The sequence below is a fragment of the Macaca mulatta genome, chromosome 7, assembly GCF_049350105.2.
Source record: "Macaca mulatta isolate MMU2019108-1 chromosome 7, T2T-MMU8v2.0, whole genome shotgun sequence".
Classification (NCBI taxonomy): Eukaryota; Metazoa; Chordata; class Mammalia; order Primates; family Cercopithecidae; genus Macaca; species Macaca mulatta.
In genome coordinates this window covers 12,204,431-12,231,253 of record NC_133412.1, presented here as the reverse complement: position 1 = coordinate 12,231,253, position 26,823 = coordinate 12,204,431, and the positions used below count along the sequence as shown (strand labels likewise).

The window sequence follows — 26,823 nt, the reverse complement described above, 5'->3', positions numbered from 1 at the left end:
GGCCAGGAATTCCAGACCACCCTAGGCAACTGAGACCTCATCTCTATATAAAAAAAATGAAAATTAGCAAGATTTGATATGTGCCTGCAGTCCCAGCTACTCAGGAAGCTAAGGTGAGAGGATCACATGAACCCAGGAGTGTGAGGCTGCAGTGAGCTATGATCACACCACTGCACTCTAGCCTGGGTGACAGAGCAAGACTCTATCTCAAAATAATAATAGTAATTCTACATGTTAAGTACACATATCCTTTATATACCAAACCTAGTCTTCCATACTTTCCTAATCCTATTTCTGGCAAAGACATTTTTCTACTCCGCCATCTTGAAATCTCAGCATTATTTTTGAATCTTTTTACTCCCATAAAACTCCTGCTATATCTCAGAGATTCCGCCTTGGGGATAGTTGTCTGTCTGCCTGTTGCCCAGGCTGGAGTGCAGTGGCGTGCACTTTCTGCTTACTGCAAGCTCTGCCTCCTGGGTTCACGCCATTCTCCTGCCTCAGCCTCCCGAGTGGCTGGGACTACAAGGCACCTGCCACCACACCCAGCTAATTTTCTTTTTTTTTGTATTTTTAGTAGAGACAGGGTTTCACCGTGTTAGCCAGGATGGTCTTGATCTCCTGACCCCGTGATCCCCCTGCCTCGGCCTCCCAAAGTGCTGGGATCACAAGCATGAGCTAACGCTCCCTGCCAAGGATAGTTTTTTCATGTGCCATTTGTACTGCTCCCTCTTTAGGCCCTCAGCAGTCTTTATGGTAGCAAAATCTTTCCTCCATATCTCACCTCACTAGAATCCATTACATGGTTTACTGCTAGAGCTATTCACTGCCTAGCTAAAAAGCTGATTGCTCCTATTTCTTACCACAATGAGTACTGACCACTTAGCCTCATTGGCTCTTAGCATTCTTTGGTGTTATCTAGTTTTTTAGAATGTGAAAGGCAACTGGAAAAAGTACACATAGAGAATGAATTTTTTAGTTCAATTTTAGGGAGTTCATTGACTTCCCTGAGGTATCTGTGGGGAGTTACCTCCTAACCCCAGGTTATGACCCTCTGCCTTAAAAGCTTCATATTCTAGATGTGTCATTACAAGGTTCCTGTCATAACAAGGCTTCTGTCTCTTCAGCCTTATTTTTCCTCTATGTTCAGGTGAAATACGCTGCTTGTACTTGGCCTCTGCTGTTGCTTCTTTCTTCCAGGAACGTCTTCCTGTCTTTGAATGCCTAAATTCTTTGAGACTCATCTTAGATGCCATCTGTCCCATGAATTTTTTTTCTGATTAAATGAAGGACAATGAATAAAACACTTTACAATGCACGTGACATAGTATTTAATGTTTCTTTAAATCCTCCCTTAAATCTCCATTAACTGGATTACTTTTTTAAATCTGAAAACTCTCAACACTTTAGTGCTTATAACTCTACCATTTTCAGAGTTTACATACAGATAGTGAGTTCCTTTAAGCCAGAAATGTTTCTTACTCCTGTGATTATTGTGCCTACAATGTCATGTACCAGATAGGTACTCAGTAAATCCTTGTTAATTGTAAAAATGAACAAAAGTTTTGGTCTTGTAGGATAACTTTTCCAGTAAGAAGTGGAAAAGGGAAGAAAAGGAAAGATGCGGATGTGGAAGATGAAGACACCGAGGAGGCAAAAACCTTAATTGTTGAGCCCCATGTTATTCCTAATAGGGGTCCTTATCCTTATAATCAACCCAAACGGTAATTTTACTACCTATTCTAATTGTAATAATGATAATAGTTTGTCAATGCAGCTGGATTAGGAATGTTTTTAAATTTTGTTTCTTTTACAACTCCACAAAACTCCTGTTTCTGAACCCCCTTTCTTTCTATTCTATCAGTCAGCTGAATAACTGACATTTTAGGCCATTCTGTAGTCATAATATCTCAAAAAGAAACATTTTCAGGTACTATGACAAATAAATGTTAGAGGGCTACCTTAATTTGAGCAAAGGGTTCTTACTTCATGAGCCTGTGTTACATACAGCAGTAGCCCTAATGCATGTGTTCCATAACTAGTAAGTTGGAATTATATTTAGTATTAGAATGGGAACTAGAACTTTGGCACTCCAAATGAGGTCTGAGATGGGCTAAGTACTGAAAAGTAACTATAATTCCATTTTAATTGTCTGTGTTGGAGGGTAGAGGGGAAGGGAGTCATTCAGAAGAGACTGAGAGAACTGGGGTAAATACAGAGCAGATGTTTAGACCACTGGTCATTGGTGTCTAAATTTGTATTATACTAAGTATCATTTATCTGTACCAACTTTTTATTTACTCTTACTTGCAGTAATACGATTCAGTTCACTCATACACAGATAGAAGCCATCCGTGCTGGAATGCAGCCTGGGCTGACTATGGTAAGATAGTTGTTATACCTGTTTGTTTGTTTGTTTGTTTGTTTTCTGAGACACAGTTTCGCTCTTTTTGCCCACGCTGGAGTGCAGTGGTGCAGTAGTGCGATCTTAGCTCACTGCACCCTCCGCCTCCCAGGTTCGCCTTGTGATTCTCCTGCCTCAGCCTCCCAAGTAGCTGAGATTACAGGCACCCGCCACCAAGCCCAGCTAATTTTTTGTATTTTCAGTAGAGGCAAGGTTTTGCCATGTTGGCCAGTCTTGTCTCGAACTCCTGACCTCAGGTGATCCACCCACCTCGGCCTCCCAAAGTATTGGGATTACAGGCGTGAGCCACCGCACCCAGCCACACCTTTTTTTTTTTTTTTTTTTTTTAAACATAGATTAAGACTAGAAGTAAGTAACAGATTTTAGAATGTGTTCTATTTGAAGTACAGCAGCCCCACTGAATTTAAGTGTTTATAAGCAAGTGTAGGTTCTTATGCATTTAGAGATCTTGCTGCTCACTTCAGTGTTCATAGTTTTATTAGAACATGGTTTTGTTTTATTTTTAATTGACATAATTGTGCATATTTATGGGGTATGATGTGATGTTTTGATGACTGTATATATTGTGTAATGATCAAATTAGGATAATTAGCAAATATATCATCCATTTGTTTTCTGCATTGCTTATAGCCATTTTTGTGCTGCAATGGCAGAGATAAGTACTTGCAACACAGATTGCTTAGCCTGCAAAGCCGAAAATGCTTCCTCTCTGGCTCTTTACAGAAAAAATCTGCTGACAACTGATTTAGAAGTGTGTTTAATTTTTAAGTATTTGGAGGTTTCCCTGTAATCTTCCAGTTACTGATTTCTGGTCAAAGTCTATTATGGTCAGAGAACATATTGTATGATTTTAATTTTTTGGTTTTTGCTTTTTAAATTTGTTAAAATTTGTTTTATGGCCCAGCATATGATCTCTCTTGGTGACTATTTCATGTGCACTTGAAAATAATGTGTATTCTGTTGTTTTGGAGTGGGTTGTCCTATAAATGTCAATTAGATCCATTTCATTGATGTTATTATTTAATTTTTCTCTATCATTGCTGATTTTCTGTCTGTTGTTTTGTCGATTACTGAAAGCAGACTATTGAAGTCTCTCACTATAATTATGAATTTGTCTGTTTCTCCTTTAGGTCTGTCAATTTTTGCTTAATGTATTTTGAAGCTTCATGGATAAGTGCTTCACACCTTTAAGGCTGTTATGTTGTCATGGTGAATTGGCCCCATTTATTATTATGTAGTGTCTGTCTTCATTGTTGGAAGTTTTCTTGGCTCTGAAGTCTACTTTGTCTGATATTAATATTGTTACTGCAGCTCTCTTTTAAGTTGTGTTTGCACGATATTTCTTTTTTTGTCATTTTACTTCTATTTGTCGTTATATTTGAGGTGAGTTTCTTATAAACAGCATATACTTTAGGTATGTTGCTTTATCCATTCTGAGAGTCTCTGTCTTTTAACTTGGTGTTTAGATTATTCACATTTAATGCAAATTAATGGACACATTTGGATTTAGGCCTATCATTTTTTATTTATTTTCTATTTGTTCCCTTTATTTTGTATTCTTCTGTTTCCCTTTTCCTGCTTTCCATTGTGTTATTTGAGTATTATGTTTTTATTTATTATATTTTTTTTTTTCGGTTTTTTTTTTTTGAGACAGTCTCACTTTGTAGCCCAGGCTGAAGTGTAGTGCCACCATCCTACCTCACTGCAACCTCTGCTTTCTCAGGTTCAAATGATTCTTGTGCCTCAGCCACCTGAGTAGCTGGGATTACAGGTGTGCACCACCACGGCCAGCTGATATTTTTGTATTTTTAGTAGAGAATTGGTTTTCACTATGTTGGCCAGGCTGGTCTTGAACTCCTGGCCTCGAGTGATCTGCCTCTCTCAGCCTCCCAAAGTGCTGAGATTACAGATGTGAGCCACTGCGCCTGGCCTATCATATTCTTTCATTATATTTTTGGGTGTAGTGTTTTCTTAGTGGCTGCTCTAGGAATTTGCAACATACTTAACTTTTCAAAGCCTACTTACAATCAGTATTATGTCACTTCAGGTTGAATGGCAAATACTTACTCCCATAAAGATTCCTTTACCTTCCTTCCCCTTTTATATTGTAGTTGTTTTGTGTGTTACATCTAAATACATTAAGATACCATCAGGTAGTATTAGAATTTTTGGTTTCACCTGTATACGTATTTTAAAGAACTCTAGAGGAAAAAATAGCCTCTTACTATATTTGCCATTTATTCTATATTCCTGATATTCCAAGTTTCCTCTGGTAGCATTTTCTTTCTGTCTGAAGAACTTTTTTTTTTTTTAAACCACTTTTTATAACATGTCTACTAGATATGAGTTAGTTTTGTTTTTCTTCATGCAAGAATGTCTCTAATTCATCTTCATAAAAGATATTTCACCTCGACATAGAATTGTGGGTTGATAGTTCTTCCTTTTAGCACTTTAAGTGTTATTACACTTCTTCTGATTTCCATGTTTTCTGATGACAAATCCAAAGTCATTTTAAATATCTTTTTGTTATATATAATGTATCATTTTTCTCTGGTTGCTATGGGGATTCTTTTTCTTTGCTTTTTGTTTTTAACCATTTAATTTTGGTATATCTGAGCTTGGATTTCTTTGGGGTTATTCTCTTGGGGTTCACTGAGCTGCTTGAATCTGTAGATTTATGTCTTTTGCCATATTTAGGAAATTTTCAGCCATGATTTTTCGAAAATTTTGTCTATGCCATACTCTTTTTCCTCTCCTTCTTAGAATTTGTTGACATGAGTGTTAGACTTGTTAATGTTGTTCTATAGATTCTTGGGTCTCTATTTTTTTTCAATCTTTTTTTCTGTTATTCAGGTTGTGTAGCTTACTGATCTATCTCAAAGTTCACCAATTCTTCCTTTATCCTGTTCATTTTGTTTTTGGGCCCATCTACTGAATTTGTTAATTTTATCTTTCAGGTCTGTACTTCACATTTTCTAACAATGTGTGATAACTGTGATGACTTAGTAGTTTACTATAAGTTCATCTTCTTTTTAGGTTGTGGGCCCACCTGGTACAGGCAAAACAGATGTGGCAGTTCAGATCATATCTAACATCTACCACAATTTCCCAGAACAGAGGACTCTAATTGTTACTCATTCCAATCAGGTAAATGACTCTGTATTTGTGTGTGTGTGTGTGTGTGTGTGTGCGCATGCATGTGTGCATACAGGTTACGGGTTGAGGGGGAGGTAAGGGTGGGACACAATAAGTTCCTCTTCAAGAAATCTGGTTTCTTCATTCTTTGTTCTCCATTTTTCTGAGCCTGGCCTACCTGTTCCCTAACATATTCTGGCATGCCTAAGTCTCAGCCGGTTTGTGGCTCACATTCTCTCCCTTATTTGGGAATGCATTAGCTCCTAGGTCCCACGAGGACCCCCTCGTCTCCCTTGCTTCCCCGTCACACGGTGACCATATTTAGAAAAGCTTAAGTTTTAGCCAATCAGGGTAGTTTAGATTGTGCAGTCTTACTCCAGCCAATGGGGAAAGGACACAGATACAGGGGTTGCGTTAGGAGTAAAAACACTTCTCTCCTTTGTTCGGTGTGCTCTTGTGAATGTGACTGATGCAGGTAGCACCCACCTGCAGAAGTAAATTGCCTTGCTGAGAAAACTTTTTGTCTGAGTGCTGGTTCTTCCTTGCGGTATTGAGCACTTGTTCCTAACAAGGAAGGAGCAGGGGATTCATGAAATGAATGTATTAATAGATGATTTCTCCTTGTATGAAAATCTGATCATGGGTACTACAGAATACCGGTAAAGGCTAATTGGTACAGATGGTTCCTGACTTTTGGTTTGACTTTTATTCTGACCTATAATATTTTGACTTTATGGTGGTGTGAAAGCAATATGAATTCAGCAGAAATTGTACTTCAGGTACCCATACAACCATTCTGTTTGTCATTCTTATTTCACTATTTAATATATTATATGAGATAGTCAACATTTCAGTATAAAATAGGCACACTGTGTTAGATGATTTTGCCCAGGTATAGGCTAATATATGTGTTCTGAGTATGTTTTACATAGGCTAGGCTAAGCTGTGGTGTTCAGTAGGTTAGGTGTGTTAAATGTATTTTCAACTTAGGAGATTTTCAACTTTTGATAGGTTTATTGGAATGTAACCCCATTGTAAGTTGAGGAGTATCTGCTTTTGAGCTACTCATGGATTATCACTGCTTATAATGAGACAACACTGAGAGATATATAAAAACAATCTTTTATTTCTACTGGAGAGGGTCGTTAACATGAAAAAGCTAAGACTATATTTGGATATATGGTTAGATATTTGGATTAAATTAAATTGCCATTTTTTCCTTTCTTCTACACTAAACTAGAACTTTTACTTTGAGATTATAAGCATTAACTCTTATTGGGAGCATTTTTCTTCATTTAGTAGAATGAATATTCCTGAAAGACTAAGGTCTAAAGTGCATTGATACTGGATTAAATTTCAAATTCATGTGAAATGTACACCTGTATTACATGAAGGGACTGTATTCTACGTTAGTCATTCTCAAGCTGTCAGAAATGAGGGAAGAACAAGTAACATTTATTAGATCTGGTATAAAATGAGACAGGCAACTCTGAGAACATCCTGAAGCACATTATGAAATTTGCATGGTAGTCAAAACCTCTGAAAGTTTTTTCTCGGAGTTTATGTTAACAGTGGTGACTTCAGTTGACCAGTCTTAGAAAGAATTGGTATACACAGAAGCATTCCGAAAACAAGTGTTATTGGAATGCCAAATATCAGTTATTCTGGTGATCATTAACTTTTAATTTATAAGGTTTTAAAAATAATACTATTCAGTTCATTTGCCTGACATTTTTATATATTTTGAAGTTTATAAGTACTAAACTTATCCAATATACTGAATATATGTTATACATAATTATATAACATATTACATAATAATATATTGGACATAACACATCCAATATACCGAATTTGTGGGAGTTGAAGGGGGATCAATTTGGACTTTGTCTTGATAAAAGAAATTATGAAAAGAAGTTTTTTTTCTTCTGTTTATAAAATTTGTTCTGTAATATGCCTATTGTAAATTCTTAGAATGAACAAAGAATAATTCATGTGTTGTTTTAACATATTTTTTACTGTTTTGTCATACCTTGATACGGCTTTCTACAGTTATCCTCTACTTTATGATTGATTTGTATAGCACAGTCATTGAAAAGATTAATTTGCAAAAATAGACACATAATTCTCTGCTTGCTAAACACCTGCCTTCGTTTTTTGAAATTCAAATCATTTCCCTTGATGCCCATCAAATTGATTGTTTTCCTTCAGTTAACTGTTTTGTGTGCCAGATCTTCATTTGCATGTATAATTCAAGTAGTTTTCCAAAATCACTCTAATTCACAATGAAATCATGTCGTTTTTTTGGGATAATAGTGTGCAAGTTTGTGGGGTTTTTGTTTTTTGTTTTTTTGTTTTTACTTTTACTCTAAATCTGTGTGGTTCTTGAGTTTGAATAGTGAAGGTTTGGATAGTGAGTAACACCATGTAATCTGCTCTGTTGGGTGCTGAGTTTTGGATGATGAGTATCAAGAGTTTGGATAGTGGGGGATTTTTCTGAAAAGTTAGTTAAATCTCTTCAGTTTCAGAGCTCAGATTGCTGGAATTTTGATGGTAAAGGATATCTGTATCTACATTATATAACCTAGGTGTTTATAAGACTGGATGTTGACTTCACAGGCAGGGTTGGACTAGTGATAAGTGAGGAGAGAGATTTGAATGGCAGCTCATTTTTAAATAATACCTTAATTAGTGAATCTTTCCATACTATGAAACTTTTGCCTTTCTGTAAAACCTTGTAACTGCAGAAGTTCAGATAATGAATACTAGGATTCGAGGGAACCCTAATTATGAACATTTCATAGATAGAAAGTAGTGACTTTTAAATGACTTTCATAAATAGTTTGCAATGAATGAGTGCTCTGCTCTTTATTATATTGAGAACATTAGACTTTCAGACTAAGATTTGAAAAAGATGCAATTTACGTTTCCACCTTCTGGTCCTCTTAAATGTATTCTACCTACGCACTCACTGCCTTCTTACTGTCTTTCTCCAACTGCAAAAACTTTTTCAGTTCTCTGCAACCCAAGGAAATGCTGTTGAATGAAATGAAGCTCAGTGTGGTTGTTTATTTTAGGAATTGTTACAACTTAGAAGAAATAGCATCTGAGTCAATGCCTTTCTTGTTTTGTAAATTAAAAGCAGATGTTTAATGGGTGGGTGGTTTTATGTTTTCTAGTTATCCATACAGCCAAATAGACATAGATGGCAATATCAGAAATCAATATAAATATTATTTGATTAAATTATAAATGGCCTAATATAAGGCGGATTTCCTTCTGTGTTTCAACTTTGATTCTTTCTAAATGCTAGTTTTTGCTGCATTTAAAGGTGTCAACACCCTTCTTGCTTTATTCTCTAGGCTCTTAACCAGTTGTTTGAGAAAATCATGGCATTAGACATCGATGAGCGTCACCTACTGCGTCTTGGTCATGGAGAAGAAGAGCTGGAGACAGAGAAAGATTTCAGCAGGTGGGCAAATGGGAGTGTAAAAAAGGATTTTTTATTTTCCTTTTATTTCTTTTATTATATTAAAGAAGAAGAGAGCAATGAATACTCAAACTTAATTCTAAAAGGTTCTAATGTAACTTACTAAGACTGTATGTTGACCTAGAAATCTGGTCATGATGTCCCTCAGTTCCAATTGTATATGTTTATGCCATTTTGTCTTCAAACATATAATTATATTAATGAAGAGAATGATCTTGTTAATCTTTTTAAAATTACAGATTGCCTTTTGCTTTCTATTTATTGAGGTAATTTTTAACGTTACCAATTCAAACCTGTACAACTTTAAATGGTTCCTTTCTCACATCTTATTCAGGTATTTAATTTGCATATATTTTAGATGCCAGTTAAGAGGTTGATTTATTTATTGAAATAGAAATTACCAGAGGCTGACGCAGGCGAATAGCTGGAGCCCGGCAGGCAGAGGTTGCCGTGAGCCGAGATTGCGCTGTTGCACTCCAGCCTGGCGACAGAGCGAGAGCGAGACTCTGTCTCAAAAAAAAGAAAAAGAAATGCAAATTAATGATTAATGATAACATAAGATTTGGGGTTATAAGTATAACTTCAGATACTTATTGCCAGTTTGGCTGGACTTTATGTTTGATATTACATACTGTAAATTGACTAAAACTTTACAAGTCAGGTTTCTTCTGCCATTAGTATTTTAATTTTTTTCCTTCAAAGTTGTTTTATAATGTCTCAATTTGTTTATATTTAAGTCAATTTTTAAAGCCCAATTTTAGATAATCACAATTAACAGCTGGACTTATTTAATGTGGCCTTTGGCTGTTAAACATGATCTTTGACAAATCGATCATAGACATTAAAAGAGTTTTAAATTATTATGTGCATCTATTTTGAGTTCTTATGTTATAGAGCTTACCAAACACTTAGCTTCTAAAAAGTCACTATGTCGCAGAGGGCAAAGAACAACATGTCGTAGGTTATTTAGGGCTCTATATTCTTATTTTCAGATTATCCAGTAATACTTTTGAATTAATCCCATAAGCATTTCATCATTTTAAAGCCAACTTACAAAGGTAGGTTAGATTCTAAAATCTAATAATTCAGAATTCAGTGAACATGACGGTGCTAATAGAATGTTTGACTATAATTACAATTATATTGAAGTAGAATTTATAGTTTTTAAAGAATATTAGAATGGGGTAGAATTTTTACGATGATTTCAGGTACCACCAAATTTGTTAGAAGAAAATATACTTTTTTCTTCTGACACATAACCTAGATATTGCTAGTTTGCATATTTGATTGGACATATTCTTTCTTTCTTACAATTAAAAAGAAAAATCATAACTGTTGTTTCACAATAAAAGTAATATCACTTTCTCTGAAGAAAAAATTGCAAAATCTGGTGAAGTTGTAGAGGAGTGGTTATCCATAGTTATACTATCCTAAAACAACTTTTTGCTAGTCTTTTTCTGTAATACTGTTATTTGTAATTTTTATGTTGCTTTTTTTTTTTTTTTTTTTTGAGACGGAGTTTCACTTTGTTGCCCAGACTGGAGTGCAGTGGCACCGTCTCAGCTCACTGCAACCTCTGCTTCCTGGGTTCAAGCAGTTCTTCTGCCTCAGCCTCCTGAGTAGCTGGGATTACAGGTACCCGCCACCACGCCCGGCTGATTTTTTTGTATTTTGGTAGAGATGAGGTTTCACCATGCTGCCCAGGCTGGTCTTGAACTCCTCAGCTCAGGCAATCCATCCGTCTTGGCCTCCCAAAGTGCTAGGATGATAGGTGTGTGCCACTGTGCCCAGCCTTATGTTGCTTTTTAAAAATAATTAAGTCTTTATCTTTCAAGTGTAATAATGTACTAATTGAGCAGACGGTACATAGAGTTTAATTGTACTGTATATTGCTTTTATGTATTTATTTATTTTATTTTTTTTGAGACAGAGTCTCACTCTGTCACCCAGGCTGGAGTGTAGTGGTGTGATCTCAGTTCACTGTAACCTCTGCCTCCTGGGTTCAAGGGATTCTTGTGCCCCAGCCTCCCAAGTAGCTGGGATTACAGGCGCCCACCACCACAACCGACTAGTTTTTGTATTTTTAGTAGAGACGGGTTTTTGCCATGTTGGCCAGGGTAGTCTTGAACTCCTGACCTCAAGTGATCTGCCTGCCTCGGCCTCCCAAAGTGCTGGGATTACAGGCATGAGCCACTGTGCCCGGGCCTGTCTATTGCTTTTTAAGTTTAACATTACTTCACAAGAATTTTGGCATTTTATTAAGAGAGTCTATAAGCATTCCTGATTTTTTTGTCATTAACAAAGTGTTCATTGTAGATAAAAGTTTAAACTACACATAAGCAAACAGAAAAAAGTTTTATCTACCATAATGTTTATATCCTTCCAAGTTGAAAAATTCTTCAAAACATAGATCATGTTTTAGAACTTTTTTTTATTCTTAATCATCCCTTGCTACCTCAAATGTGAATCTCTGAACTACATACAGCTAGGAACATGACTTCTTTTGTTGAGTCTTTAAACTTGGGAAAAACAGTGACTGATTAAATTCGTTTAGTCTTATTTTAAGTACTAAAGGGTTATAGGAGACCCTTTGTTGTTGTGTTGTTGTGAAAAGAATGTGCATAGAATTTGGGATCTAATTCTGGTTCCACTACTTTCTTCCCTAACTGTGTGTTTTTGGATGAGGTGCTCTCCAAACTTCAGTTTTCTTACTCATTCAGCAAACATTATGAACCTGCTAGGTTTGGGTGCCAAGCTATGTATTGGGATATGTAGATGACAGAGATAATCAAATACATTTAAAATTACTTTTCAAAGCCTTTAGATCTAATCTACTATTATATAGTGTAAAACAGTGCTGTTTGAAGCAGCCAGTTTATGAACTTATATGTTATTGGTCTGTGATGAAATAAACTAGCACCAGATGAACCGTCCTGCTTTCTTTATGAAAGTGTCTTATTGTGAGAAGAAACATGGAGAGCTGAACTAAATGGTGTATTTAGTGATGTAATTGGTTTTCCCTTCTCCTAGACCAGAAACACCCTTGCAGATCAATGCTGGTCCATAGAGTATACTCCAAGTAGTTTTTTTGTTTGTTTGTTTTTTGTTTTTTTTGTTTTTTTTTGAGACAGCATCTTGCTCTGTCGCCCAGGATGGAGTGCAGTGGCACAGTCTCAGCTCATTGCAAGCTCTACCTCCCTGGATCATGCCATTCTTCTGTCTCAACCTCCCAAGTAGCTGGGACTACAGGCGTGTGCCACCACACCCGGCTGATTTTTTTGTATTTTTAGTAGAGACAGGGTTTCACCATATTAGCCATGATGGTCTCGATCTCCTGACCTCATGATCCGCCCGCCTCGGCCTCCCAAAGTGCTGGGATTACAGGCATGAGCCACCGTGCCCGGCCTACTCTAAGTAGCTTTTAGAGTAAAGTAACCCGAGAACTACCATCAGTAGTTGAATAGAAGCCATATCTTCTATTTTTTTCTCCCCTTTTTTGCTATTATGATTTTCTTGAATTTTGCTGATTGTTTCCTTCAAAGTCTCTTTATTACAGTTTTGCCATTTTACCTAATTGAAATGTCTAGGTATGGAAGAGTTAATTATGTTCTGGCTCGAAGAATAGAACTTTTAGAAGAAGTCAAACGATTGCAAAAGAGTCTAGGGGTTCCAGGAGATGCCTCATATACCTGTGAAACTGCAGGCTATTTCTTCTTATACCAGGTAAGATATTAAGGGTTTTTGAATCATACTTCATCATAATATGAACCCCAATTGGAAGCTGGAATGAGTTCTTGTGATCCTTCATGAAAGCTTATTTTTTTGAGTAGATTAGAATATATGGTATTGCAAAAGCTTTATTTATGAATGTTAAGTGTATTTTGTATTATCTTCCATTTTCTTTGCTAAATAACTTTGCTTGATGACTCATTCTGTGAAAGACCAGTGTTGCTAATTTTTACATTTTTTTCTTTCTGTTGACAAAGTTCTGGTTACTCTTTTTTCTTTTTTTACTATAGAAATACAACTAAATAAATATTCTAGCTACCCAGTGGCAACAAAGTATAATTAACTTTTATTGTATACATTAATCAACTAATGAAGGAAAACATTCTTCTTTCAAATTTCCAGAAATAAATTATGTCTTACAACTAATTGCACAGTGGGTCTTGAAGTTAAAGGCTTCTGACCTCAAAAAAAAGGTGTACTTTTACTTTTGTTAGAGTTAATTTTGGAAGCATGCAAACCAATGAGAAATAGCCAAATAAAGTGAATAAAACTAAACTTTAATAGTCGATTAGATTACTAATAATTTTAAATGGACTAGGACATAATTGGATAATGAAGATTTTTGTATAACTATTTGTTCTCTTTGTTTTAATGCCAATTATATATTTTAGATATAAATTATAATATTGTAAGCTTATTGTAAGTGGATATCACAAAGCAGTTAAGTCCATTCAAAATGAGTAACTTTCATGGTTTCTTGTGACTCAGGGAAAATACATAATACAGCCTACATGAGATTCAAGACTGTTTAGGATTTGCATAAAGTAGTAAAGATCATGTTTAAATGCTTTTTTGACACAGAAAATTACTTGGCTTTCAGTGAAAACAATGTTTAAAAGTGGGAAAAATAACCTATAAATTATGAAGGTTTATGTAATAAATTTGGGAAAAATGAACTTGAGGCTTCACAGTGTAAATTGGCAATTTTCAACATTTAAGAATCATATCAGGAAAGTTGTTCATGAGTTAAATTCCCTAGCCCTTGTTCCTATAGCTTCTCATTCAATAGAGGTGGAATCCAGGAATCCACATTTTTATTTAGCTCCTCAGATGTTTTGCCTAAGGACTACACTTTTGTGAAATACTGAAATTATAACAGAAAAATACCTGGGAGAGTTACAGAAATTGAGGTTACACAGTAAATGGCTGGTAGAGGCATAGCTAACATTATACAAAGTAATTGAACTATAATCACAAAAGTCATAAGCTTTCAAATATGCACTCAGCTTAACCACACGTTCTTTATAAATGTTCTAAAAATCTGGGAGAAGGGTTGACAAGTGCCAAATTGATTAAAAAGCTGCTAAAACTGAACTTACCATATATGGAGAGAAACAGAGATGAAAAAAATGAGAAATTTCTTTATCCAGAGAGCTTTCTTTCCTTTACATTTCTTTTAAGTATTAGTAGTAAACTATCTTGAGTTTCATGGAGAATCTGAACTGTCTGAGTTAGAGTTCCATATGATGACGTTGAGGCTCTTTCCAGTTTGTAGAAATTTGTTATTAAGGAGCCTTTTTTTCTCCAAAGACAAGGTTACTTTTACAACAGAAGAGCAATCTGTCAGTCACAGGAATGAAGAATACTTACATTGGATCAAAAACTGAGTTTCTTTCTTTCTTTTTTTTTTTTTCCACGTAGCAGATCTTGTTTTTATAAGGTTTATTTATTTTATGCTTTAAAACATCATAATTAGGTGGCAGTTAACCTCAAGTCCTTTTTTCTACAGGTAATGTCTCGTTGGGAAGAGTATATCAGCAAAGTGAAAAATAAAGGTAGTACATTGCCAGATGTTACAGAAGTCTCCACTTTCTTCCCTTTCCATGAATACTTTGCAAATGCTCCTCAACCTATTTTTAAAGGAAGATCTTACGAAGAAGACATGGAAATTGCCGAAGGATGTTTCAGGCATATTAAGAAAATCTTTACTCAGCTTGAGGTAAGGATTCTCTAGTTCTCTGAACTATAATGGTTTTTAATTTTTTTTTTTTTAAGTAAATGTGAAATATTCAAAACTTTTTTTTTTTTTTTTTTTTTGAGACGGAATCTTGTCCTGTTGCCCAGGCTGGAGTGCAGTGGCACGAGCTTGACTCACTGCAACCTCCACCTTCCAGGTTCAGGTGATTCTTCTGCCTCAGCCTCCTGAGCAGCTGGGATTACAGGTGTACACCACCTTGCCCAGCTAATTTTTGTGTTTTTAGTAGAGACAGGGTTTCACCATGTTGGCCAGTCTGTTCTCGAACTCCTGACCTCAAGTTACCTGCTTGCCTCTGCCTCCCAAAGTGCTGGGATTACAGGTGTGAGCCACCACACCCGGCCTGAAATATTCAAATCTTAGAAATTAGATTGTTAATTTTAAGTAAGATATAAATTGGATCTTTATTCTGGCTTTCCTGATGTAAAGGTCTTAGTATTTTTGAGAAAGGAATGCTTCCATCAAGAAATTCAATAATGCTTCTTTGAATTGGAATTTGAGACTGCCATGTGGCTATTCTAAGTCCTGTATGCCTCTTGATCAGTAAGATGGTGGGGTTGCTGTAGTAACCAGGATGATTGATTCTGATTATTAAAGTGAAATGAGTCATAGCTACACAATGGGAACAGAGAGTATATCTGGAACCCAGCACCCCCTGGATATGTCTCCTAGTTTTTGCCACATCACTGCAGAATCATCATTGCAAAAATAGATAGCAAACATCATTGAAAAACTACAGCGGTCCTATAAAGGGATCACATTCAGGCTCAGATTCCTCAGTAAGAAAATTTAGGATTAAATTTTCAGGTAGAAAGGTAGAAAAATCAGGGACATTGTTTCTTGTCTTTGTGTCTTTTAGATGTGATTATATACCCACTTCCTAGAACTGTATCAGGCACGTAGTATACGTTCAGTAAATATTGAAATGTATATGGTTAGGTGGCTGGATGGTAAGTACAGAATAATAAATGTATTATGTTTATGGTTAGATAAACACAAAGTGAAAGGATAAAAACATACTCAATTCATAATAATAGCTGCATTGGGAGGGAGTAGGCAGAAGGTTATACAGGGTACCTCACCTATATTTGTAATATTTTAATTATTTAAAAAACAAAAAAAATGTTAAAAAAAAAAAGTTTGAAAGAAGTATTGGTAAGGCTCAGATTTTATGAAACTTGACATTGGGTACTCTGGTTTGACTTGTTTGCCCCTCATATCCATCTATTGTCCATACCCTTTTCTGCTCTGTTGGGGATCCTCTGCCATGGTTGATGTTCTGACTTACCCTTGCAGGTTTAATTTCCCAGCTTCCTATGTCAGCTGACTTCTTGCTTAGTATAGCCAATGAGAGAGTGCCAAGGTATTTGTTCATCATTTCCCTCTACCTTGGGTTCCACTTCTTTCATGACTCCAGTTTCTCCTGGAAAAACTTGGGGTTCCAGCTTTTTTGTGTGACTACAGTCCCTGGGCTCTGATAATACCACTTCCTACCTTTATTCTTTCTAGTCTAGGGATAATGGTGACTGCTGCTGTCTGTAATTTCTAAGTTACATTACCTTTATAGTTCCTCTATCACTTGTATAACCAGTTTCTTGCTAAAATTTCCTTTGATATGAGTACTTGAAATCGTTTCTATTTTCCTGGAGGGACGTTGAGTGATACAGGTACAAGGATCATTGAATTTTATTCAGTATTCTTGTTTATGTTGTACATATTTTACCTTACATACAAAAAAGTTTGAATTATAACTTTTATTTCAGCTACTATTTGAACTCAATTAGTACCCAAATCATAATGAACAGAATTATAATTCATTAGGCTTAGTTTATAATATATGTATGTTAATTTCTCAGGAATTAAGTCTGATTGGATTGTATAGTTATGTGCAAAACTCCATTTTCCTGAAATTATCTTTCATTGCTCCTCATTTCCATAGGAATTCAGAGCCTCTGAATTGCTTCGAAGTGGACTGGACAGATCTAAATACCTTCTAGTGAAAGAAGCCAAAATTATTGCTATGACCTGTACTCATGCTGCCTTAAAACGACATGACTTGGTCAAGTTAGGTTTCAAGGTAAAGACTTATGTTATTTTTTTTTTTAAAGATTATCAGAGATTGGCTCACTTCTTATTGAAGTTTGTATTTATAATTACCTTAAAATGTTTCTGTTACAAGTGAATGATAATATCCCATGTTTACATGATTAGTGAACTCTGAATCTAATTTTTCTAAATCTAGTTATTAGTAATTTGTCCATTAGGTAACATTATAACGATATGGTTGTCTGACCAAATTCTCATACTTGTTAAGGTTTTATTTTTACTGAATATCACTTATTTAAAAATCTCCAAATAAAGCTTATGGAAAAAAACCTAAAATTCACCTAATTACAAAAATAGTAATAATAAAAATATCTCCAAACAGAAATAAAAGCTATAAAAAGAACATTTCAAAATGGTTTTCAGGCAGGTGTGGTGGCTCACGCCTGTAATCCCAGCACTTTGGGAGGCCAAGGTAGGCAGATCACTTGAGGTCAGGAGTTTGAGACCAGCCTGGCCAGTATGGTGAAACCCTGTCTCTATTAAAATTACAAAAATTTAGCCGAGCATGGTGGTATGTGCCTGTAATCCTCGGGAGGCTGAGGCAAGAGAATCGCTTGAACCCAGGATGCAGAGGTTGCAGTGAGCCGAGATTGCGCCCCTGCACTCCAGCCTGGATGACAGAGTGAGAATCCATCTCAAAACAAAAACAAACAAACAAAAACCAAAGTGGTTTTCATCTATGAAACATCTATATGCTTAGATTATTCACATGTTAAACATACAACCATTCCAGTTATTTGTGTACTTAGCAAATGAAAAGCCTTTCATATGAGGATATGGAATACTCTTATTTAGACTGCAAAATAAGATATTAATTAAAAACAGGAGGAGGACATGATAGCCTGTTAATCTGTGACTCATTTGAAGTAGAATGTAATGATTGAGCAGTAAATTTGAATTTGCAAATTTTTTGACTTTGCTAGTGATACTGATCAGAACTTAGATTTTAATACAGTCATTTAACTTTCCTGCAACTGGTTTATATGTTGTTTAAAACAGAGTTCTGTATATGGGCTTGAAGTAAAAATTAGTAATTCATTTGCTGATTAAAGTAACTGACAATTTTTAAATGTTGTGAGCTCACTGAAAGATAAATAAATTCAAGGTGATGAAATTGTTATCTTGGACGCAAGGTTCCTCAGCTGCAAGGTGGGACAAATACAACAATTTATTAAAAAGTAGTGTGAACATACCCTAGTGATGTGAACTTACCCTTTTGCAAATTATTAGTGAGAATTTTTAACCTGAATATTTTGTTCTTGGAGCTGATATATAACATATACTTTGATATTAAATCATAGCTTAATAACAAGGGAAAATAATGCAACCATAATTAACATTTTTTTTGCTTTCATGGAGCTTTTGCATGTGTTCTAAAAAAGTACTACTTATCAAATTTTCAGTAGTCATTTTCTACATTTAAATCATGCTACACGTCAAAGGATAGTTAGCATGAGTGCTAATAGGTTTTCTATATTTTTGATTTCAAAGTTTTATTTTTATCACACTTAAGAGTTTTAAAAACCTTGTAGGTCTGCTTAACAAAAAAAGGCAGTCCCCCACTCCGCTCATCCGTCCCATTTATCCATTCCTTCAACTCTGTATTTTATCCTTTTCATCTGTATCAGTCAAGAATGGTAAATTTCCATTTTAGGCATTGTCTTTTGATTCTGTGCTGACCCAAAGGACAAATAGATACACATTCATGCACGTGTGCATGTACCTTTCCTTCCTTAATGCTTCCGATATAGTTATGTCATAACTTTGGTTTGCTCACTTTTGGGTGTTTACATCATTATTAACACATGAACACTTTCACATCCAAGCAGGGGAATATACCATGATTAGTTTTCCTTTCATGCATGTTTTTTTTTCTTTCTGGAATTAATGATTTTAGTCTTTTTTGTTTGTTTAGTTTTCTGTTTTTACCACCAGTTCAACCCAAAACTGTGTTGAGTTTTTAAATATTTTCTTAGTACATTTAGACACATCACATACATGTTTTTGGAGATCTCTCACCTAGATACTCCAGACCTATTTCAGTTCACATTGCGTCCATTCTAAGCCTTTGCCTTTCTCATATGTCAGATTCTGTTTTGGGCATTCTGTGTCTTTCTCTTCTGTCTTTTAGTAGAATATATCCTCCAGTATCTTTCATGTGAAATAATACATAGGAGGCCATATTTTTAAGATTTTCCATGTCCAAAAACTGTTTTAAATCTACTCTCACATTTAATTATTATGGCTAGATATAGATTTCTAGATTGGAAATACTTTTCCTTCAGAATTTTGAAGAATTGTTCCATTTTCTCTGTCTTCCAGTGTAGCTGTTCAGAAGCCCAAAGCTATGATTTTAAATGTATTTTGTTTCACATTTTTGTTCTGTCAGGAAGCCCTACAATCTTTTCTTTGTCCCTAGAGTTCTGAAATTTCAGTGGTATGTCTTAGGGATACAAAGGGAGAAGAAGGACTCTTACTTTCCTGGATCCCTGGGTTGTGGGAGATGGATGGAGAAAGAGAGCCAGACTTCTCCACATTCTGTTATGTACACAGACTTTTGACATAATTCCAACTTTCTGTATGGTGCTCATTTCTGATCCCACCCTCTTAACTCTGCCTCCTTTCTCCAAGTTCCAGGATCCTCTCCAGACACTAAATCTGTCATCTATTGGGGGTGAGAGAGGAGGGACATTTATTTGGTTGCTTGAAGTGGGGAAGTCTAATTGCCTCTTTAAACCATTCCTATTGTTACCAAGCAAAAGGGGCTTGCTGATCGGTGCACTAGAAGCCAATACTCTAACACCAGGTTTTTGAGGGGAAAAAAAGCTTCTTATTGCAAGTTGACTCATGAGAAGAACATAGTCAAGCTCAAATCTATGTCCCCATACTGACTTTAAGGCAGTAATTTTATTAGAAAAGGTATATGGGGTGTATTCTGGGATTAGTAAGTGATTGGTGGAAGGAAGGAAAGCATGCACAGTTTTCTCTTCATGCTACCTCTTGGATTGCTGTGTAGGTTCTGGAGGAGTTAATATGAAACATGGTAGCAATTTGGGTTGTGATGTAAGCAAGCTCATTCTGTGCTAACTCTAGTTGGCTATATTGGTTCCAGCCAGTTTCAGCCAGTTTTATTATCTTAGAAGCAAAGGAAGTTTCAGCTTTGCAGCAAGGTGTTTCTTTTCTTATCCTGTGAACTCAGGAATTTCTCTTAGTTGCTGGTTTCTTTAACTCTTTGGGATACAATTTCACTATATGATGTCAAGTATTATTTTAGGGGGTTTCCAGAGATAGTGGTGATCATTAAGTGTTCAGTTCATCACCTCGTAACAGGAGTCTATCACTTGTTTCAAATTGTATTTTGTTGAAGCCTTTTTTTTTTTTTTTTTTTGAGAGGGAGCCTTGCTCTGTTGCCCAGGCTAGAGTGCAATGGAGTAATCTCGGCTCACTGCAAGCTCCACCTCCCGAATTCAAGCGATTCTTCTGCCTCAGCCTCCCAAGTAGCTGGGATTACAGGCACCTGCCACCAGGCCCAGCCAATTTTTGTATTTTTAGTAGAGACAGGGTTTCACCATGTTGGCCAGGCTGATTTCAAACTCCTGACCTCAAGTGATCCACCTGCCTCAGCCTCCCAAAATGCTGGGATTACAGGCGTGAGCCACCACACCCAGCCCCAATCTTTTACAAACATGAAGTTAAATATTAGTTCTAATTTGCTTGTCTGTTTTCAGGGATTGTTGATTCAATGTTGATCATCTTAAACCCATTTTGAGTTCTAGAAATTGTAGAAGGAAATTTATCAGAATAACAAAAACAAACAATGATAGTAACCATCATTTGTTGAGCGTCAGCTATATACCAAGTTCTGTGTTTACAGTGCACGAAGTTCTATGCTTACAATGATTTATTTCTCTTCTTCACAACTAGATCTTTATATGAGCACTCTCCTTTTTTTTTTTTTTTTTTTTTTTTTTTTTGAGGCAGAGTCTCATTCTTTTGCCCAGGCTGGAGTGCAGTGGCGTGATCTCGGCTCACTGCAACCTCTGCCTCTTGCGTTCAAGCACTTCTAGTGCCTCAGCCTCCCAAGTAGCTGAGATTACAGGCACGTGCCACCACGCTCAACCAACTTACTGTATTTTTAGTAGAGACGGGGTTTCACCATGTTGGCCAGGCTGGTCTCGAACTTCTGAGCTCAAGGGATCCACCTGCCTCGGCCTCCCAGAGTTCTGGGATTACAGCTGTGAGCCACCACACCCAACCAAGATACCTCCATTTTATGGTTGAGAAAGGGTGACTCAAGAGAGAGATTACCTTAGAGTCACAGGTAATCACTTACAGAGCTAGTATTAAAAGGTGGTTTTCTAAGAATTTAAAGTCTGTTGTGCCCTTACTCTTACACCACCCTGACCCTATCCTAGCAGCTATAATCCACTAAAGAACCGTAGAACTGTGGTAACGGTGGCTGTAGAATTTAGGAATCCTTTGAAAGGTCACAAAGACCAGCTCCTAGCCTGGTCCCTGGCCTGGAGCATCAGGTGCCAACCCAACGTGTAATATGTTAGTAGAGATTAGTAAGAGTTGAATGAATGATCTGACTAATAGATACATGGAACAAGTAACTAAAGTGGTGATAATTTTGCTTTGGAATTAAAATCTCCCTTTTAAAAAGCAAAATCTATAAATATTTTTATAAGTAAAATTGCATTATATTTTCAGAACTGATTTTCAGAAAGCAGTCTTTTTAAGCTCTCTCCTTTTGAGTTGCCCCCACTCTGTTTGCATATTATACCTGTCATCCTGAGAGTTTGCACAGGGGCTTCTTAGACAGTGTGGGTGTTTGAATTCCTCCTGTTCAACTCCCGCAAAAATGACCTAATCATTTTAAGAGGGAAATCTGGCATTATTATAGAGCTAGAGAAAAGACCATCCACATGCCTACACCTTCGAGTAGTTTCAATAACAGTCCAGAATTGAACCATAACTTTAAAACAGGAGAATTAAACATTCAGAGTAAATATGCTCTCCCCATCTCCCACCTCTCTGGAAAATAAAATAATGGGAGCAATCTTTAAAAACAAAGCAACAGAACTCTAATGTATACTTAGATTCAAGAAGAAGGTATTGTACTAAAACAAGAAGATGTCATACTAAGTAGCGATCAGAATTAGAAGTGAAGAGGAAAGATGAAACATGTTGAGAATAGATCTAAATGAGAATTGGACAGATAGAAGAGTAGTAATTGTCAAAGAAAGAATGAAATTTTCTCATGTTTGAGAAAGACTTGATTTTTCATTCTTTTACAGATGTGTAATACCTAACATTACTGGGAACTGGGCTAGGGAAAAGATATAGATATTAAACAAGTAAATATACAGATAGAATTATGAATGTGAAGATCTGAAAAACAAAAGAACAGTACTCTGGTACTTTGAGATCAGTTTTAGATTGGGAGGTCAGAGAAGGCCTAGATAAAGTGGCTTTTAAGCTGATATTTTAAGGATGAGAAAGAACCAACTAGACTAAAAGTGAAGAGAATAGCATGTGCAAAGGGCCTGAGGCAGGAAAGGTTTTGCCATTTCAGACAAACTGAAATAGGCCGTTGTGGTTGAAGCTTAGTGAGTAAGGAGAAAGATAAAGTACAAAAGGAAGTCAGGGACTAGATTGAATATCAGTTCTTGGTAAATACATCCTTGCTGGCAATGTTAAGAGATTTTTTTCCCCTAAAACAGTAGTGTGAAGGATTTGAAATAAGGAGTTGTGGAAGTGCCTTGGAGGAGTCAAGACAGGAAGAGGAGGAACTAGTAAGGAGTTTGCTATCTGTAGTCATAGTGGTAGCTTGGATTTTTAGAGTGGTAGTGCTGGTAGAAATAAAGAAAAATGAATAGACTCAAGAGTTTCAAAGGTAAAATTGACATGCTGTGGTGATGGATTAAATGCCCAAGGGTGAGACTGAAGTGGATTGTTGTGATGGGTAGGATTCATATAGGAAAAAAATTATCCCAAAATACTCCCTAGAGGAAGAGTACCAAGGGGAGCGACCTCATATATAATTATAAATTGATTCTTTCTGATGTAGAAATAAATAACTTAATTGAAAAGAACCAAATTGGCATTGCAATTCAAGAAATGATATACAAGATCTCTTCAATGTAAAGTTGTGTATTTAGGGGGCTTTCCTGAAGTCAAATACTTGAATTGGAAATGCAGAGGCATAGTGATAAATAAGACCATGAAGTTTCTGTTTGAATAATGTGTATGTTGTTATTTTTATGTGTCTGAATAATTTGTATGTTGTTTTTATCTGAAATTATTTGGGGGTTTTTGGATGATTATGTTTATTATGGTAGTTGTTTGGCTTTTAAGCTGTCTTTATGACAGGCTTTCCTCTTTCTTTCTCAGTATGACAACATTTTGATGGAAGAGGCTGCTCAGATTCTGGAGATAGAGACTTTTATCCCTCTTCTTCTACAGGTAAGAAATATAAGATCTGAGGCAAAGAAAATAGAGTTCTAAGAATGCTGAGGACAGCATCAGAAAGCTGTACAGTTTGGGTGTGCTAATTGCCATAGTTCTGTATTTTCCTTAACTTCATTATGTTTGGTATTCTATTTTAAGCCTGTAAACTTTCTTTTTTTTTTTTTTTTTTGAGACGGAGTCTTGCTCTGTTGCCCAGGCTGGAGTGCAGTGGCACAATCTCCGCTCACTGCAAGCTCCGCCTCCTGGGTTCACGCCATTCTCCTGCGTCAGCCTCCCGAGTAGCTGGGACTATAGGCGCTCGCCACTACGCCCGGCTAATTTTTTGTATTCTTTAGTAGAGACGGGGTTTCACTATGTTAGCCAGGATGGTCTCGATCTCCTGACCTCGTGATCCACTCGCCTCGGCCTCCCAAAGTGCTGGGATTACAGGCGTGAGCCACCGCACCTGGCCCTGTAAACTTTCTTGAATCTATTCACTCTCTATTTAGTAGTTGTTTTGCTTCCGTAAGTACTATTTAAAAATTCATAGTTTCTGTAATTTTGAAAAGATTTAGTAATTTTAATCAAGAAAATTACATTGTTGTGCAGTTTAGTGGGAAGATGAACTGTTTCTTCATTTCTTTTGTTATAATTGTTTGTAGAATTATTTTTTCATATTCACTGAATGCATTGTTTTTCTTTATGCCTAAGTTTTTGAGCTAAATTGTGCTATTTAAGAATGTTTTTTACTGTACAATATTCTTTACTATTGAAGCATTAAAAACAAAATGTGGAATTCCCAACCTAAGAATAGAGACCACTCTAATATGCAGATAAATTGAGTTCCAAAAGTTGTTTTTATAAGTGAAGCCACTTGGAAGTTGGAATGTATTCTATCAGGATATGTTTCAAGGAACTAGGAGACACATAGAGTAGGAAATTGAAGTAGTAGTGTAGATAATTAAAGAAAGTAGTTTTTACTGCTTTGGTGGGTTCAGAATTGGTCCTCAGCTAATTGTGAAACATGTTTATTTCACATCTTTCCATTTCTCTTCTTGGGCTTCTGTTTCCTTCTGTGTACTCGTTACCTAATGCTGACCTAATCCTTCCAGACCTCTTTGGATTACCCTGCCTATTAAAGTAGGGTAATTCCATGCTTGCCTTCTAAATACCTCCATTCTCCCTCACCCACTGTCATCCAAGGCAATAATGTCCATAATTAGTTCACAAATTGTTCTATAAATTTGCCAGACTCCTCCTTGTGGAGCTGGTAAAGATTGGTAATTTTGTAAGATAAGGAAGTCGTTTGATGAAGAGTGAGTCCCTTGGGTAATAAATTGGAGACTAGAGGATAATAGAGTATTGCCATTTCCTTACTTTTCATTTCTAGAATCCTCAGGATGGATTTAGCCGACTAAAACGATGGATTATGATTGGCGATCATCACCAGTTACCTCCAGTTATTAAGAACATGGCCTTTCAAAAGTACTCAAACATGGAGCAGTCTCTCTTCACTCGCTTTGTTCGCGTTGGAGTTCCAACTGTGGACCTTGATGCTCAAGGGAGAGCCAGAGCAAGGTAAAGGAGACAGGAAAAAAAAAATCATTCCCATTTAAGGACATTTGTTCCATGATCCAAGTATTTGTGAATAGCTTTTGTGTAGACTGTTAGCATTCCTGGCTATCCAGGAACTTGGCTACCTGTAAATCCAAAAGCACTTTTGTCGACTACTGCAAGAGATATGAATGGACAAAATAATTTATTTCCTTCATTTCATTCATTAAGATTAATTTCAGTAACGTATAATCTAAGGGCTTCTTTTTGTTGTCCCTTCTCCTTCATGCCCCAAAAGGTATACAGTTAATATAATTTTGAAATCCAAAAAAAAAAAAAAGTGAACAAGAGGAGAACACACCAATTCTTACTTCATAAAGGATGCAAGCCCCATCTCATAGTTACCTCCAAATGTCCTCAATTTTTAGTCTGCCTTGACTTTTTAATTTAAGGGATAAAGATAGCATTGATCTCAGAGAGTGTGATAGAACTCTTATTTTTGTAGTACCTTCAGTCTTCTGACCCTTGGTTACGTGAAGTAGGGAAGCTAAGGTTGAAAGAGCATTATTGCTTAAAAGATGAGCAAAAATGGCTAACATGAAAATTTGAAAGAAGCACAGAAACAGAGAAACCTCCTTAGGTATATTAAAAGGGATTTTACACTGCTAATATTTTCTGTTTGTGGGGGGATTTGTCTTTGGAAAGCTTGTGCAACCTCTACAACTGGCGATACAAGAATCTAGGAAACTTACCCCATGTGCAGCTTTTGCCAGAGTTTAGTACAGCAAATGCTGGCTTACTGTATGACTTCCAGCTCATTAATGTTGAAGATTTTCAAGGAGTGGGAGAATCTGAACCTAATCCTTACTTCTATCAGGTAAGAAAAAATAGGAAGCTTTTAAGTTTATTTTGCATTTGCTGGCCGACGTATGCCTAAATCAGTGATACTTAACCATTTGGCCATTGAGAAAAGGAAAGTTGGAACCCCACCTTACACACAATTGATTAAAAATACATGCACTAAGAAGACTATAAACAAACTAGAAACTACTAGAAGAAAATATTGATGAATATATAGTGTTACAGTGAGGAAGGTCTTCCTAAGCTTGTTACAAAAGCAGAAATCATAAAGAAAAATACTGATTGGAGAAAAAATTTATTTTCAATATTTAAAATTTGTTTCAATATTTAATGAACAATAAGTTGAATTCTGAATATATTTATAGAACTCAAATTACTTAAAAAAATCAAGACTAATAGAAAATATGGTATGCAATTCATATTTTATAACAAGTGTAAATCACTGAATCACATTTTCACTTCTTTAACAATGCTCAGGGTTGGGGTAGGTTTGGGGAAACTTTATTCTCATACAGTGCTAGTAGGAAAATAATTTGGTGGACAGATTGTTAACATATATTAAAAACAATGTTCTCACTTCTAGGAATTTATCCGCAAAAATAATTGGGCAAGTTTGCAAAGACTTGTATGCGTAATGCTCATCATTGCAAATTATTTTGGAAATGAGAAACAACCTAAATATCTGTCAGTAGGGATTAATTGCATTATTACATTGCATATAAAAGAAATACTAGATAGCCACTAAGAATGATAACATTGTGTTTACTAACAGGAAGAATGTTTATGCTATATTAAGTGGAAAAAAATTGCAAAGTGTATCTATAGTCATCTCGTTTTAAAAAGGAGCAGCAAATATATACATATAGAAATATGTGCAGATAATCTATACAAAATGACCTGGCAGCGTATACATCAAAATATAGTCTTTGGTTGATAGCATTTGGGGTTATTTTAAATTTTTCTTTTCTCTCTCTCTCTTTACAGCAAAATATCCAATATAGGTTGTTATATAAATTAGAGATCTTGAGTTATTCA

At 36.0% G+C, this 26,823-nt stretch overlaps 1 protein-coding gene across 3 annotated transcripts in view; it reads left to right on the top strand.

Annotated features, from left to right (window-relative positions):
• The window catches only part of AQR (aquarius intron-binding spliceosomal factor), a 117,373-nt gene that overhangs the window by 69,361 nt on the left and 21,189 nt on the right, over positions 1-26,823 (top strand). For all 3 annotated transcript variants that reach the window (XR_003731182.2, XM_015141813.3, XM_077939087.1), the window contains exons 21-30: positions 1,578-1,724; positions 2,314-2,383; positions 5,462-5,572; positions 8,923-9,032; positions 12,638-12,773; positions 14,569-14,778; positions 16,754-16,891; positions 23,317-23,388; positions 24,764-24,951; positions 25,633-25,804. Coding sequence is in view for 2 of the 3 variants with exons in the window: in XM_015141813.3 (XP_014997299.3) it covers positions 1,578-1,724; positions 2,314-2,383; positions 5,462-5,572; positions 8,923-9,032; positions 12,638-12,773; positions 14,569-14,778; positions 16,754-16,891; positions 23,317-23,388; positions 24,764-24,951; positions 25,633-25,804 (1,354 nt within the window). In the remaining variant the exon portion in view is untranslated. The remainder of the gene's footprint in view (positions 1-1,577; positions 1,725-2,313; positions 2,384-5,461; positions 5,573-8,922; positions 9,033-12,637; positions 12,774-14,568; positions 14,779-16,753; positions 16,892-23,316; positions 23,389-24,763; positions 24,952-25,632; positions 25,805-26,823) is intronic.